General features: G+C 37.1%; 1 protein-coding gene across 3 annotated transcripts in view; it reads right to left on the bottom strand.

Annotated features, from left to right (window-relative positions):
- The window catches only part of LOC102227817 (potassium voltage-gated channel subfamily C member 1-like), a 74,315-nt gene that overhangs the window by 12,870 nt on the left and 41,476 nt on the right, over positions 1–19,969 (bottom strand). Inside the window, exon 5 of one of the 3 annotated variants that reach the window (XM_023348901.1) lies at positions 301–835. The exons of 1 other annotated variant lie outside the window; for it this stretch is intronic. In XM_023348901.1, the coding sequence (XP_023204669.1) occupies positions 792–835 (44 nt within the window). In that variant the 3' untranslated portion in view covers positions 301–791. One more of the 3 variants, XM_014473645.2, reaches the window with a different exon arrangement.

The following is a 19,969-nucleotide window of genomic DNA, read 5'->3' on the forward strand; positions in this document are numbered from 1 at the left end:
TTGAGGTTGTATCACATGAACTCATTTTCTTCACAAGTTGAAATCAAATTGTAGATGTAGCTCTGATCTCAGTACGCAGCTTTAACTGGATTTTCAAGATCTGCATATTAAATGCATTTAATAAAAGCTCTGCTTTAATAAATTCAAGCTCTGCATTTATCAAATCATCCTAAACTGTGGTCTCAGGTGTCATTAAGGAAGAAAATTATATTTTTTAAAACTATATATATATATATATATATATATATATATATATATATATATATATATATATATATATATATATATATATATCCAGCAAACACTGATGCCTGCCTTAATAAAAGCTATTCAATCATAAGGAATCAAATGTTTGATTTAATAAAACCTTATTTTCTCTCTCCCAGAACAGCATAAGTGATGAGTGATGAATGTAAGAGCAGGAGTCGGGGCAGCTCAGCTTCCCTCCATCACCATTACTTCATGGCCTGTTGCAGAATTTCTGCACAACAATCTTGTGTAAAAAGCATAATCTTTAGAAGTCTTTATAGAGAAAAATTATGACAAAGATGCTGAGACAGATTAATCCTAATGAATACCAAAGTAAACGTGAAAACATTTATCTCTTGGTGTCTTTCTTTAAAACTAAAAAAAGCAAAAGAAATAAATCCAGGTTGGAAAATATGGATGCATCTTTGTTGAGAGGTAGATGCAGGTCAGGGCAAACTCTGCAATCCTTTTAATCTCAGCCATTTTTCAATATTCCTCCTCGTTGTTCCCTTCTTCTTTTCTGGCATTTGGCGTCTGCTCTTCTACCATGGGCTGTCACTCCAGTAGCCATTCATGGTGCCTCCGACTAAGCAGTCGCAGCCGAAAAAAAGACAAGATGGACAGACAAAAGAGGGAGGGTGGGGTTTGGGGAAAAGTTTGGGGTAAAAACAGGGAAAGACAGAGAAGCCAAAAAGGGAGAAAACTAAAAAATACTGATTCTGATTGCAGATTCAAGTAGTAATGCTATGGATGGCAGTGGCGGTAAGTGAAATGTCAATCAACTCAGACCTGAGGAAAACCCAGCTTCTCATCCTGATGCTGAGCTGCAGTATCTGAAAATGTCATCATGTACTGAACACATAACATAAAGTCAGTTAAAGTCAAGGGTAACCATGGCCACCACTGGCTTCTGTTGTTAACTTCCAACCTTAAGCTGACGGCTTCAACACAGGATCCGTCCTGAACCACAAATCTAGACTCTGCTTCCGCTGCCTGGCACTGAAAGTGTTAAACTACAACACAAAACAGAAGATGTAAGAGAACTGCATGAAAAAACTCTGATCTCCCTTTTGTTTGTTTTAACCAAAACTATACTTTATCTCCAAACTCAAAAACTGACCAATTAGCTTTAAACATTACTTGATTTTATAATCTTAAAACGTTTTCCATATGGCATACATCTTGGATTAACAGCAGATTTGACTAAAATACTCCTCATACTGTATGAAAGATCCACCCACATTCTGACTCTTTGAAACCTAAACTAATCATTGTATGACAACACAGATTTACAAAGAAATACCAGCAGGTTTTACAGCTCAGTGTTTGGAGGAGAGCTCAGGTGAGAGGACAGCAGATGGTAGGTGAAATTCTGGAAGAAATCTGTTGTTACAATGAAGGCCAACCTAAACATATGTTGTGATCACGTTTGCTTTCATTTTTCCCCAAGTGAATAAAATGAATGTTACATGCACCAGCTCTACAGTGTTAATCCCTTTTGACAGTGATTCCCAACAACTATTGGCTTGTGACACTTTGTAAGAAAAAACATAATACCCTTACTCATTAATTATTTATTGCTTGATTCAATATGGAATCTTTGTAAGACCTCATTTGACTAACAATATATTAGTTTCTACAACTTCTAACTCAGAGATATTTTACACCCCTCAGAGTTTGGGACTCTAGAGAAGCAGCTATCAATTACACCTACAGAGGAAATGGGGAGGAAGTAGAAGCAGAGCTCAAGCTTGTGGTGGAGGCTTTTAGTTGATCAAATCTCCCTCTGGCCTCTCAGTTTACAGCAGTTTTATATTAGGAAGAAAAAATTAACTCCGCCAGCTAGGTGTTTTTAAGGTGCTGAGTTTTGAGGATGTATGACTAAATGCTTTTACTTTATTTAGTTTACTAATGGGTATTCTATATGCAGTTATTTAAAAATGTACAGTTTAAATACCACAGTTATTGTGTTTGCTGAAGTCTTAGCATTATTTTTCTTCTCAGCTACTCTTTAGCATTGAATTAAAACATTAAAGTGACATGGCAATCAGCAACAGGCAAGGATTAATATAGGGTAACTAGACAACTAAGTTATTCTCAGTATTAACTAACCAAGACCTGTTAGTAGGTAAAGTCTGTTTGTGGAAATTGTTGTATTTCCAAATGCAATTGCAAAATGTTCTTTTTTGTGTGTCTTAGATTTAGCTAATCTCTATAATTAAGGATTTCTGGCACAAACGTTTTAGAGAATGCAATGAAGGACAAAAGAACAGCTTATAAATAGCACTTCTTCAATGTTATTGCTTTTGTGTTATTTGCATGTAGTCTTCTCTTTTTGGGTGAGCTACAAGATGGATGGGATGGGGGAGTGACATCGCCTGAGGCCAGATGGCTCAAAGGTCTCGAAGGTGGAGTTGGTGATTGGAGTGAGTCGCAGTGGACCCCCCGTCATCCCGGAAATGTTATTTAGGCTGCGTGACTTCTCATAGCCTGTGACTACATGACATGCACAGCCCAAACGGTAATGGTTAAATCAGGGTGAAGATGATTCCCAACAGATATCAGAAGGTGAGGGTGTTAATTATATACAAACGATTTGGAATGGAAGACCACAGATAAATAATAATGTTTTCATAGATGTTATGTTATGACAGCATTGCACATCAAGTACAGCAAGAATAAACCATTCGTTAGAGTTAGAAGCATATTAAAATGAAATAAAGTATAAAATAAATTAAAATAATTCCAAAGAAACCCAATGCAAAACACATAACATGTTCCAGAGTGAAAGGAGGATTTTTGAAAGAAAGACAGATGGATGGAGGGACAAACAGATGGAGAGACAAACACAGACAGACAGAGACAGGACAAGCTGTCAGTTGCCATTATATTACTGAACTAACTAGAGGTGGCACACTGCAGACCAAACAAAATATTTATGTTGAAGGGGGTTTTTGCATTGCACATCAAAATATTTTAATTAACACATTTTAATGTATTTTCACTCTACATCCACTGTATTAGTTTAGATTCTTAAGAACAGTGTAACAGCACTTTAAAAGAAAATCATCTTCAGCAAAACACAAACATTAATACATCCTTTACAGATTCCTCATTACATTTTTCCTCCCAGCTCTTTTGGCCACTGCAAAAGTTGGAAGAACTCACCCTGAAAAACACTAATCAAGACGGAAGTACAGACAGAAAGACAGGAAGACAGACTGACCATTATAAACCATCTGCAGGCTTGCAGTAAGCAATATCTTTGTCCTGCATCTGACGATCATGTTCAAATTAACTCAGTGTGAGGCACATTAGAACATTTTAAAGGGACATGTAAGGCATCACACATTTTGATTTCCAGAAAATGTCAAAACTACTCAGAGCAAAGATATGAGCGAGCAATGCTTGATTTTCAAAATTCCTCACAGTTTTCTGATTTAAATCTTATATGTTTGTTTCTTATGAGCAAACAAGTTCAGGAGGACTTTTTTGAAGAGAAACTTATCAGTTAAGTTTACAATACAATATTTGGGCACAAGTCTGTCTCTTCAGTTTAAAGCCATTTTAGTCAAGGAAGTACAGTTTTAAGAGTTTTATGCATTTGGCTGTTCATGTACAAAAAGCATTTCTGAAATAAAGAAAACAACCAAAAACAATGAACAGTGAAGACCAATTTTGAATTTGTATTGCTTGAATTGTAAAAAATGGACTTGTTCAGATGGCATGAAAACTGTTTTGTTTTAAACACTTTCTTCAGGAGGTAACTTAAGCGAGTAGGAACAAAGAAAGTGTTCCATTTGGTCACATCCTGTTGAATCATACACAAATTTTGGTTGAACTGCATTGTATGAAATCAAATCTGTGACTACTGCTCATATATTGGATTATTGTTATGCAGAAATGTCTACATTGCAGAAATGGTAAAAGAGTTTCAGACTGACCCGAATTGCCCTTAAGTTGGAAAAAATAAAACACTTCAGACTCGCAGACTTTTGAGACTTGACTTTGACTGTTGGTCTGAGACTCAGACCAAAAGGTTTTATCTCATGTAATGAAGACTGAAATGAAGCCTATATCTGAGTTGTAGACTGCTCATCTGACGCATGTTTTACTGTGAAAGGATGACGGTGTTATTGGACAGTAACACTGGTAGAATATGGAAATTAACGGTTCATAGAAATCTGTTCATGTTAGTTGTAGCTTGACAAGTGAATACTGTATTGGGTGACTAAATCATTTAGGAGATGATATTAATAGTGGCGATAAATCAGCCCTTATGTGAAGCTGATCTTATCTTCCTCAGCAAAGGTCTAAAAATCAGCCGCTGTTCTCTTTTGTTCCCCTGTTAGAAGTTTGACTGACTGACCTGTCCACCAGGTCATGTCTGCATGTTCACCCAAATTTCTTGCTATATTTAGCAACATTTCAGACAAAAAAATCAATATCGGACGGAATCGGCAAGTCAGGCTTTTTAAAGCTCAGTAACTGGTGGTAGACCAGACAACTGCAATCAGAGTGGCCTTAAAAATAAACATGATTTACCTACTACTACTAATACAACTAGTACTTTATAAAGCACTTTTGAAACAACAACAAAGTGCTGTATGGAATACATCACAGCATACTCAAAATTTGCAACGGACAAAAGAAAATAGACTACAACAAAATCAGTAAAAGTTAAAACTGATGCAACAGCAAAAGTCTCAAAGTGTGTCAGAGGCCAAGGAACAAAAAACTGTATTCAGAAGAGTTTTCAAAGTGGACAATGAAAGGTCACTTCTGTAGTGTAAAGGCAGATCACATTAGCAGACATTCTCTCTCTGCTAAGCTAGCTCTAACATTACATGGACATAAAACCCTTCAAACCCAACCATATATATTTATAATGAAGGAGTGGATATTAACTGGTTAACTTTATTACTCATTTATCATTACTAAGGAATTGAAGCTTTAAACTTTCTTTGAATCATCCAGAGATTCAACATCAACAAGTTTGAATCTGTGTGTTATTTTTATTATTGTATCATATTTCTTACAGCATAAATGCCTGTTTCTATTTCTAATGGGGTAAATATCATAATTGAGCAATTTTCAAAGTAATACACCTTGGCTTTTAGCTGATAATTTGGATGGTGAAAAAATTGCTATTAAAACATTTTAATAAATATAAACTATAGTTATCAAATGTTCATGAGATAATGTAGGCCTACCAAACTGCACAGGTTTGGTACCCTAAACCACAGACTTAGAGCTGCACTAATGTTGTGAATTTAATAACAAAACGTCATTAGAGACTTGAAGCTCTACTTTGACTTGTAGTGAAATACTTGAGACTTGACTTGGCCCAGGGGTCCTCACATCCAGCTTCCTGCCGCTTTCAGATGTCTCTCTGCTTCAACACACCACAGTGAAATAATGAGGTCATTAGCAGGACTCTGAAGAGGTTGACTGGACACTGAGGAGGTGATTGAGGTGTGTTGGACCAGAGACACACCGACCCTCAAAGCCTGGACTTGAAGACTCCTGACTTAGACTTTCTACTTAACAACTTGAGGAAATGACTAGGAAAAACATCTCTGCTACAGAAACTAAGAGAAAAATACTATGATAAAACAAACTTTTTTCTGCATAATAATGTATTTAAGCTATCAGCACTGTGCATAATGTATTTGTAAATTGACAAGCAAAATGTTTGCAGCAGCAAAGGAGATTTTACATACAAACCAAACTAAGTGACAGGCATGTCATTGCACAATGCTGTATTAGTTAGGTCAACAAAAAATAACAATGGCCTTGTTTGTTGTTTTATTATTCCTCATCTTATAAAAATTGTTTTGCTTTGGCATGCGACCACTTGGCATAGCGTACATTTGCATAAGGAGCAGCTGACCTTTAAAAAGCACAGTCTGCAGGTAGCTTCTATCTAGAGGTTTCTGGCATTTTCTCAGTTCAATCAAGACTCTCAGCATGTCTAAAACTAACTCACTAACCTTGTAGCGCAAATCGTAAAGTGACTAGATTGTTTATTAATGCCATGGTAAGATGAATACAAGCAAGCGCAAAATAACATTAATACCTGAAGGTATTATTGCCATGACTTAAGCCACAACGTTAGTTTTAGCTTCATAAGATTGTTTTTTAACGGGTTGACAAGTTTCACCACTTATTCTCTTCATTAATGGAAACGCAAGAGGCAAAGCTTTTAATCGCAGCAAATCTGCAGTGCTGTGACATGTACATACCTCCACTGGTCAGACTTTAGTAACACAACGAAGAGGAAGAGACTGAGGAGGATAGCCTGAAGATGGAATGATACACCAATGTTAGAATTTTGTGGGGTAAAGACGGCACTTGGGAAGATACAGAGCACAAAGCAGAGCCCTTCAAAAGCAACATGGGCCAATATAAGACTAGAAGAAAGAGTGAATATGCTCATTGTGTGATAACACAATTAATCCAGAAACTGTTTTCCTCTCTGATTTTAGGAAAATGTAGTTTTAGTGACAAGCAGACCTTTTCGTGCCTCTGTTCATCATTTGATAATTATTTGGCCTTTTACTATAATAAAGATTAATGTCTAATGATCTATTTAGTGTTCTGCTCAGTCTGTATCTATTTAGTAATTTTTAGTCATTTGTTTTCCTTTACTCAAAAGTTTTCATCCAGTAATCACCTCTTCAGTGTATTTGTCAGATCATCAAACTCCTGTAGCTCTTTTGGCATACACAACTTTCATTTTTCCTCACAAGTCTGTCTTTGCTGCAGAATGTTGATAAGATACACAGAAATTGTTTTTTAGGGCTTGTTAAAAGAAACATTTTACTAGTTTGTCATAGGGTTGGGCGGTATTAATTTTGTTTGACCTTCTGAGGTTTTTTCAAATTATTTGTATGTATATAAAACTACAGTTTGTTGAAAAAGGCTTGTAGTGTTGCCATCATTCCATTCATTTGCTCTACCAGCTTGTCCTTGCAGGATTGTGGGTTACGTCACATATATCTCCAGCTGGGCTTTGTGTCAATAAATGCTTCAAATTGTGTTTAACTTTTTTTTTCCAATATTGAAAGGTGTAAGCTGCAGTTGCTGTTAAGTGGCAGGTTACCAGTAATAAAGAAATAAAATGTATGACAAAAAATGTCATTACAGTCATTACAGGCCTCAGGTTCCATCTGTAAAATGTGCACAGTGCATCCTTTCCTCTTCTTCCAAAGGGAGTTTATTAACCATGTAACATGTGGCCAGAACAGATCACCAGTTGGTTAAGTTAAGAAGCCTCCACAAGTGACAAGAATTCAAAAGGCAGGGGCAACAACAGAACTGAAGAGAAGAAGCATTTCTAAGAAGAAAAAAGTCCAGTTGTCTTGTTGAGACAAAAAACTACACATTGCTGTAGATGCACCTTGATGCACTTATGTGCTATTTATAAATGGAGACAACATGTTGATGCAGTGGTCCCAAGTGTTGTGGTGTTTGGAACAATTTGAGTTAATCCATCTGACCCTAGAGGCTGATATGGAGCCAACACTTTTATTGGTAACAAGTGGCAACAAAGCTGGACCGGGATGGCAAGAAGAGCAGGTTAACACACTCCATTGTGACATGAGACTCTTCTCATGTCACATGGCATCTCTCTAGATGCCAATATGAAAGTAGTTTGGGTTTGAGATACTGACAATAAGAAGGTAATTACAGTTTGATTGCAAAACAGTGTGAAAAAAACTTCTAACTATTTTATGCCACAGAGAAATGTTATAAACGAAGCAACATGAAGCCTTTGTCCAAAGTTTACATGGGCTGTCTCAGCAATCTTAGGTTGTAGGTAGCAAATTTCTGTGCTACTTAAAGGGTTAGTAATATGGGTGTGTTCGCACCATTTAAGCTCAGATTGAACAGGCCGTACAAACTGCAAAACCACCTCTGTAGACAAACAGCAGGTGTGTGAAAAGACTCCCAGACCAAGTCTTCTCAGGAAAAATGGATGGGGCCAGTAGATGGAACTTACCCAGAAAGAACATTAGCACATGAAAAGAGCAACATTTTTCAGCCTTCTATTGCCTGTGTACCTACAGCGCAGCAGTGCCACAGTCACATTGCTGCGTCTGATTCAACAAAGACAAACACAATCTGTTGCAGATGCAGACAATGCATTGCCACAAATGATGCTGGCCTGAGTGGTGAATGTGACAACTGGAGGTCACGAGACTAGACTTCTTCTGAGGAATAGAGGCACCTAAAGTTTTCCTTAATCCTTAAATCAGAAAAGGAGGTTTTGATAAATTTATATTTGTGGTAAATGTGTATGTTAGTAACTTGAGTTCAAGTTCAACCATTTATGGACGGCTACAATGGATTGATAGGGGCAGGGACAGCAACTCCTGCAGGCTTAACAGTCCCTATGCTGCTGTGGTTTGTGAGCAGTCTATCTGAAACCAAAGGAGGACGTTGTAGTGATAGTGTCACTACTGTGATTTGCAGTTAAGACATCTTAAATGCAAGTCACAGAGGTGACTTCACCAGATATAAGGTTATCTTCCTTTCCTCTCATTGGGTTGATGGGAAATGTTGTATTGACATTATTGTACAAGACACTTAATATTTCAGCACTTAGAAGAACCTCAATAAGATCTAGCCAGGAGATGCAAAAGGCTTACAAGCCTTTAGGGTGAAGGCCAGTCTTTACTTAGCAGTGGATGAAAGGGTGAAAGGTGTTTTCTGATGTGGGTTATGATTTTTAAAAAGTGACTAGTAAGCATTCTTGGCCTCATTTCTTTCTGAGCACATGCACAGACGGCTTCTGCACAATCTTGACAGAGGGGTGTTACATTTAGCCAACATAAACCACAAACACAAATCTCATTTTATGAGCTTATAAATTGAACAGGTTAATGAAAAGAAAACACTCCCTCATAAGCACTGTATATAAATCAGTATGTATAATGTTGTGACTTTTGCCACTCTGGTAGATGATATTACCATATTACCGCCCAATCCTAGTGTTTTGTCAACTAGTAATGGCCTGTTGAGCACAACAGCATTCATGTTCTATCCCAAGAAGATAGTGAAAACATTTGGTCCTTTGTCAGCAGGTCTTTAAAACACGTCAGTCTGCACAATTTGCCCTAATCAATTTGAGTCAATAGGACATCTTGGGCTTCTTCGGCTGTAAGATGCAACTTGTGTTCACTATCAAGAAATGGAACATGAAATCAACAAACCAATCTACAGCACAGTAGTTGTTTTCACTCTGGAACCCTTCCCAAAACAAACATGCACAATTAAAGTATTTTGTTTTTGTTTTTCCATTTTTATTAGTAGTATTCCTACCTCACTGTGTTCTATGATACAATCATTTTGCTTCTCTCTTCATTGGTTATTATAAGTCTAATCAGAAATCTGGTTGTCTTCTTTCTCTTTGCTTAATGTTATTTCCATACTAGGGGATAATATGTTATATGGGCACTTGTTTTGGGACAGTCTTTACCCTAGCTGTAAGTACCAGAGTGAGAAGAGGCTGGGTGTGAGGAGGAGAACGAGGAGGAGGAAGAAGAGCAGGAAAAAGGAAAGATCACTACGTACAAAACACAGACGATGATAAAAAAGGGACAGATGTAGAGACAAAAACAGAAAAAGACAAAAATATGACAGTGTAACTCAGACTAACAAGTAAATGTTTTAATTCACAATTTGCCACACATCCTGTAAAAGGAGATAAATCAAAAACATAAAAATGACAGCAACAACAACAGCTCACATTAAACAAGCATCTGTTTTGGTTAGATTTTTTGCTCACTGTAAAATATTCCTTTGCATAACAGGGACACAATGAGAATGTGGTTAAGGTTAGGTCAATATATTTTCACATAGTTAAAAACTTTCGTAATGTTTTCATTTACTTTGTTGTTGGTGAGGTTGATGCTGTTAACTTTGTGTTCTCCTACAGAGTATCCCTTTCATCTTTTAATAAAACTACCAAAATATTTTACACTGAACTGCATACCTATTTTATATATCAAAAACTATTTCGTTACTTTCCCCGCTGCTAACTTTACACACACCCTTTGCCACTATAACAAATTATCAGGGAAGGCTATGTTTACAGGAATTTTTGCCTTCTACTTGAATTTATAGCAAATGTGCTCTGTTAGGTTAAGGTAAGGACAGCTTCTTTAACAGAAAATTTACTCATCCATATCTTTGCAGAGCTAGTTTTCTGGTGTAGAGCCAGCTCTAGATGTTTCGCTGCCTTAGTGAGTGTAATGTTTGCTGATAAACACTGTTGAATTGCTAAAGTCTTTTTGAAAAAGTCGGTTATATGGCAACATGGTGTTCAAAAGAAAATTATAATCCAATTGAAAGTAATAGATCACATTGTTTCCTGTCTTTATGGAAGACAAGAAAAGTTTGAAGGTTCAGCAATTTTCTTGGCCTGATAGTCCCCAGTGTGTCCAACCAGGACAGACTAAATTCACCTGCTGCTGAGCAGTAGAAGCAAAACACGCATCAAAAATACTTCATGTGTTCAAAATAAATTACTGAGTTTAGATTATAAATTTAGAAAATAAGAGGTTGTATTTCATTTATATAGTGACAAAGTGGCTACAGTAACTACAGTAACAAAATTAGGCAACAACAGTATACTTTATTGTAAAGAAGCTAGACTAAAAATATTAGATCCTGAACAAAAACAAGAGAAGAGTTGCAACATGTTTCACGTCCAAATGAGCTGACAGAGTGAGACATTCAGAACAAAACTATATTTAAAGCAGAGCTGTTCTTCACCAGAAAGACATGACCAATGCATGTTGTAATGACCGTGACCACTAGGGGGTGCTATCATTATTAAAGCTGTTGTGAGGGATTGCTATTCTTGACCCTGGAGAACCCAAACTGCATGGGCTCATTCTGTCTGTATGACCCAGAGTCATACGAGAACAGTGAGCATAAAGCTACATTGCTCTTTTACAATAATTTAAAACTGGAAACCAATGTTTTAAGTGGCAGATTAATTTCTATGCAAGAGAAAATTATGGAAATTAACAGAACAACTAAACAGACACACATTCTGCATGAACCAAGTGTTAAAATAATAAAACTTGTTCCTATTTGGACATCAAAAGGATTAATAATAATACACTACTGATATAGAGTATTTTATATTATAAAAAGTAAAAATATATTTAAAGTTTTGGTTTGTTTTTTAACTAATTAATAATTTATTTTCAACCTTTTATGACATCTTTTTGGCCAATTCACACAGGAAATATTATCCAACAATCATTCATATGATGGACATTTATATATTGTCGGGCTGACAATGCAAAAACCCTCCAGACTTCATTACATACAAAGAGTTTTATTGGGATATGTGTATGACTGGTTTAATGTTACTCCCAGCATACTTCACCAGTAGCAACAGTCTTTAAGAAACTTTCAAACTTATTGTTTTGTAGGCATTTGGAGACTTTTACTGCGTTGCAGCAAGAAGGTCCTAGATACAAATTCCTGACGATGTGTTCTGTGTAGAGTTTGCATGTCTGAGTTCTTTCTGGATTCTCCAGTTTCCTTTCCCACGTATGAATGTGTTTTGAGTGTCAAGAGATGAATGTGGCTCTAGTTTTCAGACTTTATAATGTAAAGTTACAGAGACCTAGACAAGTCAAGATAGGACTAAATTATTCTGCAGTAAATACAACACAGTTTGTGCTCTATGAAAAAAACCTACTGTTTAGCATATAATAATTTAGTCCAGCTTTAAGAAGTATTTTTTATATTTTTATCCAGTGGAATTTTTTATTATTTATAATAATGGACTTCTGTTTAGACAGAACAGAAACCCCCCAGATGTTCATCTGGACAACAAACTGGACAGTGAAACTGTCTATAAGAAGGAACAGAGCAGACTGGACTTGTTGAAGATAAGAGCCTTCAAGGTTTCCAGCAAGATGCTGCAGATCTTCTATCAGTTGCCAAGAAAACCCGAAATCATTCCACTTCCCTCATGCTGGAGATTTTAGTTTAACAGTAACAATAATAAAGTTACCTTTAAAATGAATCACACAATAGAATAGAATTCAACTTTATTGTCATTGCACTGTCACAAGTGACATCTATACCCAACAGTAGACTCAAACTTCAATAAAATAAATCTGGTTGTGTGTGTTGTTTTTGTCTCCTGCAAACTTTGCTTTAATTCTATTTCCTTTCTCTATCTAATCATAAGAAATCATAGTCAGACAGAGAGAGTCATGAAACAGGAAGAACAGGTTTCCTGGAAAAAAAGAGGAAGTAAGTTTCCAGCCTGCAGATTTATAAAAATAGTTGAGACTATTCCTTATTTCAAAGCATGAACGTTTTAAAGAATGAAATCGAAACATTTTGAGTAATTGGATAAGATTCAAAGTAAAATACTTATATTAATATTGGTTTACTTGTAAGAATATTTGCACTTACATTTGTGGAAATACTTACAAGTAAAACAAGTAACTGTAACTTTGGTATCAAATAATTACAATAATAGTTTATTCTTGGTTTCTTTTCAGAAGAACATCTGTAATAACTCACATTATGATTATAATAAGAGTAATAAGTTATGGTTATCATAATATTATAAATGAATGTTAAAGCAGAGAAGCTAAATAAGTTATAAATGTGATTTTGACATTGAACTTGAAATGGTGTAAAATGTGTAACTGCAATTAAACATCACTGATGTTGTATTGGAGATAGATAGTAGGCGAAAGGATAGGGGGAAAGGAGGAACTAACAAGAGAGCAGAGATGACCAATGCCTTATTTGGAAACAGATTGTTGAACAACTTAAACTTTTCAAAGAAAAGGTTGTGCAGGCAACGGACGTAGGAGGACCATTGAGCAACCCTGAGACATTAGCACAGACATCAGGTCATAATGTCTCTAAGATAAAGATGGATATGAGATCATCTGTCTAAGCACACAGCCAATGAAACAAGCACAGCAACAGTGCTAGCCAATGCAAACGCACCAAAAGTGTGGATAAGTCATATAAAAGGTGAGTGCAAAAGAGGAACCTTTGGTTAGATGCTCCAGGCATCTATGAGCCAAGGTCGAGATGGACAAAGAACTCTGCAGCTGAAGAAGAGCCGGGGCCACAGAGCCGAAGACTGTCCTGCGCATGGGGACCAACCCGTCAGGCCCACAACATGTGGCTTCAAATCGCACTTCTCTCATCAGCTGGGTTCAGACCCCAAAGACAAAGATGAAGATAAAGGCAAAGAAGAAGAACTGGTGCCTTCCTTCCATGAGATCGGCTCGTCTACATCTCAACGGACCAGAAAGATCGTGAGACAAGATGAAGGAGCTGAGGAACGCTACACACATTCTTTTCACTTTTACAAAGTAAGCTTCTCAATTAAATACTACATTTAAATGTTAAACAATTAAGGGGTTTTAATGTATCTCTACTGAAACCATCAAATCAAATTTTAATAGTATTGTCATTCTCAAAAACACTTTTATTATCATTAGGGATCTGGGGTGTCATCTGTATGGTTAGTACTTTCTATAAGGTTTCCACCAAAGGGTATCATGGGACCAACAACACAGCTTCTTCAGAACCTCCAGCTAACCCGTCTCCTCCAGAGGTCCCCACTGAGTCTTCCACTCCAACCTCGGCACCAACACCCTTCTGTAATGTCACTTCCCCAACTACAGGGACATTTTTGGATGAGTTGGGCCGAGTTTGAGGTAAAACGCATAAGTGTACCATGCATATAGCCCATGTGGTTGTCAGTTTAGGGGCATGGGTCAAATGAAACTTCCTTTGCTCTTTTGACATCATGCTTGCAGTAAATGTTCCGCTTTGGATCATTTTTGATGTGCATTCTTTACCTCAAAAAAGCTGCTGCTTTCTTTCACCATTAATGCATCCTGAACTGCAGCATGCACCCCCACAATATATCAAAACTTGCGGCTCGATCCCATAAAGTATTCTACTACTTTTGTTGGCATAATGAGCAACCATGGCAACATAATTAGCAAAAACCGAGCAACAATCAAATCAAAACAAAAACTTACTACTGAGAGCTGAAGAGCTGGAGGTTAGAACTATGAAGACACGAGTCGAGTAGCGGCACGAACCAGGAAGGAAGTTTACCCGGAGAGTGGAAGTTAACTCTAACCTCTTCTGGTCAAAAGCAGCTCAACAGAACTTAATACACCATTAATTAGGGAAAAGCAAAGTGTCGCTATTGGAAAAGGAATGACAATAAAGTAAGTCATATGGTGCTGGTCACTGGGCAGTACCAGCAGAACCAGGGGCAGTTGACTGTTAGCGAACTCAAGAAGACTTCTTCAGTTAATGCCACCAACCTAGCTTAGTTGGAAGTGAGGGTAAGCGGCTAAATAGACAACTTATCGGCGCTCAAAACAAGCTGTTACGGAGCTGAAAACTAGGTTAGTGCAGTAAGAGGAGACTAAGCTCTGTCTTAAGCAGTGGCGGATGTGGAAATTGTTACAAAAGTTACAAAAGTTCAACGTAACTGAGCCGGGGAATTCCGGAAGGAATCAACCATTAAAAACACTTTGTAACAAAGTGAAGGGGGTCGGGGGGTCAGACGAGATGGCGTCTCAGTAAGGCTTCTATTCTCAAACTCCACTAAAAACTAGACTTAAAGCCATAATTTTAACCTGTCTAGTTTGACATCTCGGTCCTTATCACGATCACACACATATTGGATAACAAGAGAAAAGACCGTAAGTCGTCCAACATAAACAGTGTAAATCTTGATTTGCATAATTATGCTAACATCGCTGCTACTTTCGATGCTACTGCCGAAGCATCTATGGATGTCGGAGACTTTTTACTCTCGTCGCTGCCTGATATCCCAGTAAAATCCCCTCTTATAAAGAAGGGAAAGCCCTCCGCCAGTACCGATGACCCAGATTACATTGTTATCAGACTCTCCGCCATCATCAATGCCCGGGCCGACTCACTTGAGAGCATGATAACATTAAAAATTGAGGGGCTTAAGAAAACTATTGACTTTGTCTCTGAAGAATTGATGGATATTAAAAAGAAAGTAATGGAGATGGATGCTAAAGCTAAAAAAAGGGAGGAGCAGCTGAGAACAGTGGAGAACAGCATGATGTGGAGCTTGAACACTACTCTCGCTGATGGAATCTGTGGCTGGTTGGGGTCCCTGAGAACCACCAGGAGAACATCAGAAAAAAAGTGATTCTGATCTGCCAGAAAACCATCGCTAATGATAACATAAATGTGGCAGACGGACTCGACCTCGTTCACAGGCTTGGGAAAAGTGATCACAGCAAGAAGACACCGCACAACATTATTAACCAGTTTCTGTCTCGTACGGTGAGAGACGTCCTCTGAAGAACCGCCAAGAAGTCCAAGTTCCTGTCGGACAACAACATGCGCTTCACAGAAGACCTGACAGCGGAGGACCAGGAGAAACGATGCCTCCTCTCGCCATCAGTACAGGAGGCGAGGGCGGAGAGCAAAACTCGTCCAGCTATTTCACAGCTGGACGAGTCTTCATCAACGGCAATGAGATCTTCCCTCCCTCCTCCATATGATGCTCCACCTGCTGGTTTTAAGTTCATCCCGATCCTGTTGGGTTTACAGTTTGTTGTTTAGTTATAATAAATTATCTGCCATTAACAGGAATAGGTTGCTAGAATATAGCCAATAGTCATATGGCTCATTCATTATCAATATCTTCAGTTTACAGAGCTTGAGCGCTAACTCATTTTTTCATAGGTAATTTGCTATCCCACTAATATTGTTCTTTATTGTTCTCTATTGAGGATTTGTTCTTTTGTTCATGTGTCTCTCGTTTCTTTCTTTCAATGCCATCAGGTTAAGAAATAATTTGAAGCGCAAAGCAGTCTTTTTATCTATTAAAAAATTTAAATGTGATTTTTATTTTATTCAGGAGTCTCAGTACTGTAGATGACATGACATTCTGGAAAAATCAGTGGGGAAAGGAAATATGGGCAGCACATGGCTCAGAGAAAACTGCTGGGGTTTTGATTCTAAAAGATGCATTTCCAGGGGAGGTAATGAGTTACTACAGGGACCCCAAGGGACATCTCATTGTTATGGTTCTTACTTTCTCACAGACTATTATAATAATAACCAACATATATGGCTACAACTCTCATTCAGACAACAGAGAGCTTTTTGAAATCTCATCTTGGTTATCAAAATTTCCTGAAGCCCTTCTAATTTTCGGTGGTGATTTCAATGTGGTTTCTGATAATAATATTGATAGATACCCTCCTAACAACTCTAACTCATCCAATGGCTACCTGAAAGATTTTATGGACAAATTTGATGTCTTAGACATTTTTAGGGAAACATTTCCTATACATAAATTACACATTAAATCAAAGACTCTGTGCTCCTAAACCCTGTAGACTCAGGTGGTTTAAACGTTTTAGATTTCTCATCTTTAAATCAAACATTTAAAATCAATTGGATCAGAATTTTTTTATTGAACCCTGACTCTTTGTGGAATTTTATCCCTAATTATATTTTTTCCAAACTTGGTGCCCTTTCATTTTTACTTAAGTCTAACTATAACATAGAAAAACTAGCCAATTATCACAAACAGATGCTCCTTTCTTGGTCCCTAATTTATAAACATTCTTTCTCATCTGGAATAACTAGAATATTCTTTACAAAAATCAATCTCTGTGTTTCCCTAACTGGTTTAATAATAATATTATTTTTGCAAAACAATTACTTAACTCTGATGGGTACCTAAAGTCTTACTTTGAATTTTTATCTACCTACTGTGTCCCAGTTCCCCCCAGGGAATTTGCTATTGTTATGGATGCCGTTCCTAAAGAAGTTCTCATGCTCTTTAAGGGCCATCATCATTCTGGAGAGGACAGAGCTGTAGACATACAGTAGATTCTTCTGTTTTTGAATCTGCTGTGGGTAAAGTTTGTTTCTCCTCTAAACCCTCCACTAGAAACAAGAATATAAGATCCTTATTTCAGAAGGACATTGCTACTACAACTTATGTGACTCACTACTGACCAAACTGTCCCCATTAATGGGGACAGTTTGTTTCTGATACCAAATGGACAATGGTTTGGACTCTGCCCTCCAAATACTTCATTACGAACAAACCTCGTGATGTGTGCTTCAAACTTCTCCACCAGTGCTACCCTGAAAAACAAAACCTGCACCAGGATATAGACCGTAGCTGCTCTTTCTGTTAGTTGGACAATGAGACAACAGTCCACTTATTCTGGAGATGCCCCTTTACTGTCTCTTTCTGGAAAGACTTTGTATATTATATTCAATCTCATATTCTCAATAGTTTTTCACTTTTATACACAGATGTACTTTTTGGTTTCTACAATGTCTGTCCTGCTAATAAGAATCAATTTTATGTAATTAATCTATTGTTAATATTAGTTAAAATTCATATTCATGAATGCAAATTTTCTGGCAAAAAGCCTCTATTTAATCTGTTTTTATCTGAATTACAACACTGTGCAGTAACTATACAGACCTCTACAATCCCAAAGCTGTAACTGTATTCCCTGAAACACTGCCTTATCTCTGTTTGTGCTCCTTGTATTATAGAGATGTTCAATTACGGTGAAGAATAATAGGCACCTTCCATGCATTGCACATTAGAAATTTGAATAGGCAGATATGAATGACACTCTCAATGGGAGAACATCCCAAATTTTAGGGAGAGAGCACGGTAAAGGAGAGAAAACCTTTGTTGTAACCTTGGGCATACAACTATATGTGTTTTATTGGGGTAAACATAATTTATTTAAAATAACTAAACCACAGAGAACGACATTCCAGATGACTCAACGACACACTCTAGCAGGTTGAATATGTTCCAGTACAGTACTACTTCACAGGGAAGCACCCGATTTCACTGGTTATTTAAATAGACATTAATTGCAGAATAAAAAAGTGATATTGATCTCACTTACATTATTTTGTGTTTGCCTTTTTTAAGTTGGTGTTTAAGTGTTGTCAACTATGTTTTCCAATGGTAAATATTAACTAAGTAAAATTTAAAAAATTTCTATCACGTCTTAACATTTTGTAACAAAAGCATGGTAGGGTATCGGTGGAATTTCCTAGCACACATACCACCAGGATTTGCAAGTTTTCTGGGGAGAATCTTGTGTAAGTTTAACGTGGGTTTATTAGTTGCCCTTTTTGATCAGTGTCATTGTTCCTGATTTGGTTCAGTTAAAGATGCTTTCTAGTTACTTTGTACACCTTATTTATTCAAAAGCACTCTTTCATCTTTGTAAAAGTGTCTAAATTAGTGCCATGCTTTCTCAAAGTGATGCAGAAAATAAAGATAAAAAAAGAAAGAAAATGCAAGTTATGGTTAACAATTACGGTTTTATTGATTCTGTATCTTAATTTTTTTTATTTATTCTTAATTTTTGCAATATTTTCCAAGTATTCTTAGTCCTCAAGAAACGGAAATCAGCTACCCTCTCCACACATTTTCCCCCAATGGACATTACACCACTAACCATTGGGGAAAAATGTGTGGAGAGGGTAGCTGATTTCCGTTTCCTGGGGTCCACATTGAGCAGGGCCTCACATGGAACATGAACACCTTCAAGCTGATAAAAAAGGCCCAGCAAAGACTGTACTTCCTGAGGGTTCTCAGGAGGAACAACATCAAGGAGAAGCTGCTGGTGTCCTTCTACAAGTGCTCCATAGAGAGCATACTGACCTACTGTATCTGCGTCTGGTATAACAGCAGCACTACGGTTCAAAGGAAAGCTCTCCAAAGGGTTGTGAATACAGCCCAAAAAATCATTGGCTGCCCTCTCCCCTCACTGCAGGACCTGCACAGCGACCGCTGTCTAAGAAAAGCACAACACATCACAAAGGACACTTCTCACCCCGGACATTCTCTGTTCACACTGCTGCCTTCAGGCAGAAGATACAGAGCAACCAGAACAAGAACCAACCGTCTCAGAGACAGTTTTTACCCGATAGCAATAACAAAACTAAATGCAATCAAAAACAACCATTAATCATCATAAATGATGTATGTGAGAATGTGGCTGTTCTTATTTTTTTATTTTTTATTTTTATTTTTATTTTTTTTGCCAGTTGTTTGTTGATTCTTGCGTTGTGTGTGAATTGTGAGACAGTTATTTTTTGTTTTTGGGCATGTACACCGACTGATGGCACCCTTTGAATTTTGTTGTCCTTGTGACAATGACAATAACGATTTATCTTATCTTATCTTATCTTATCTTATCTTTAGAAATAACTGATGATCTGGTGAAACATTTAGGGTTAGATTTAAATAATTTTAGAACCAGTTAAAGACCAGATCAAATAGAAAATCTAAGAATTTCTTCTCACCATGATTGTAGGTCACTAAAGTCCTCTGCTTGTCCAAAATACTAAAGTAATGGTATGGATGGGACATACATAACAAATCATTCTCCTTTACCAAAAAACTAACTCAGCTGAGCTCTTTTCTCTGACTGTTTTTAGCCTCTTATATCTGCCTGATTTTAATTCTGCTGAAGTGTGTGAGTTTAAGAATTACTTTTTGTCCTGTTGCCAAAGTCTTGATAAACATGAATCGCACATTAAGGTTGAAGTATTAAAGTTGAGTTTAATTACTCCAAACTTCAAGTTTGATCTTTATAAACTTCTACTCAGGGCAAAGAGACCACCAAATGCCATTGAAATCTGAACA

The sequence above is a fragment of the Xiphophorus maculatus genome, chromosome 16 (genome assembly GCF_002775205.1).
Source record: "Xiphophorus maculatus strain JP 163 A chromosome 16, X_maculatus-5.0-male, whole genome shotgun sequence".
Classification (NCBI taxonomy): Eukaryota; Metazoa; Chordata; class Actinopteri; order Cyprinodontiformes; family Poeciliidae; genus Xiphophorus; species Xiphophorus maculatus.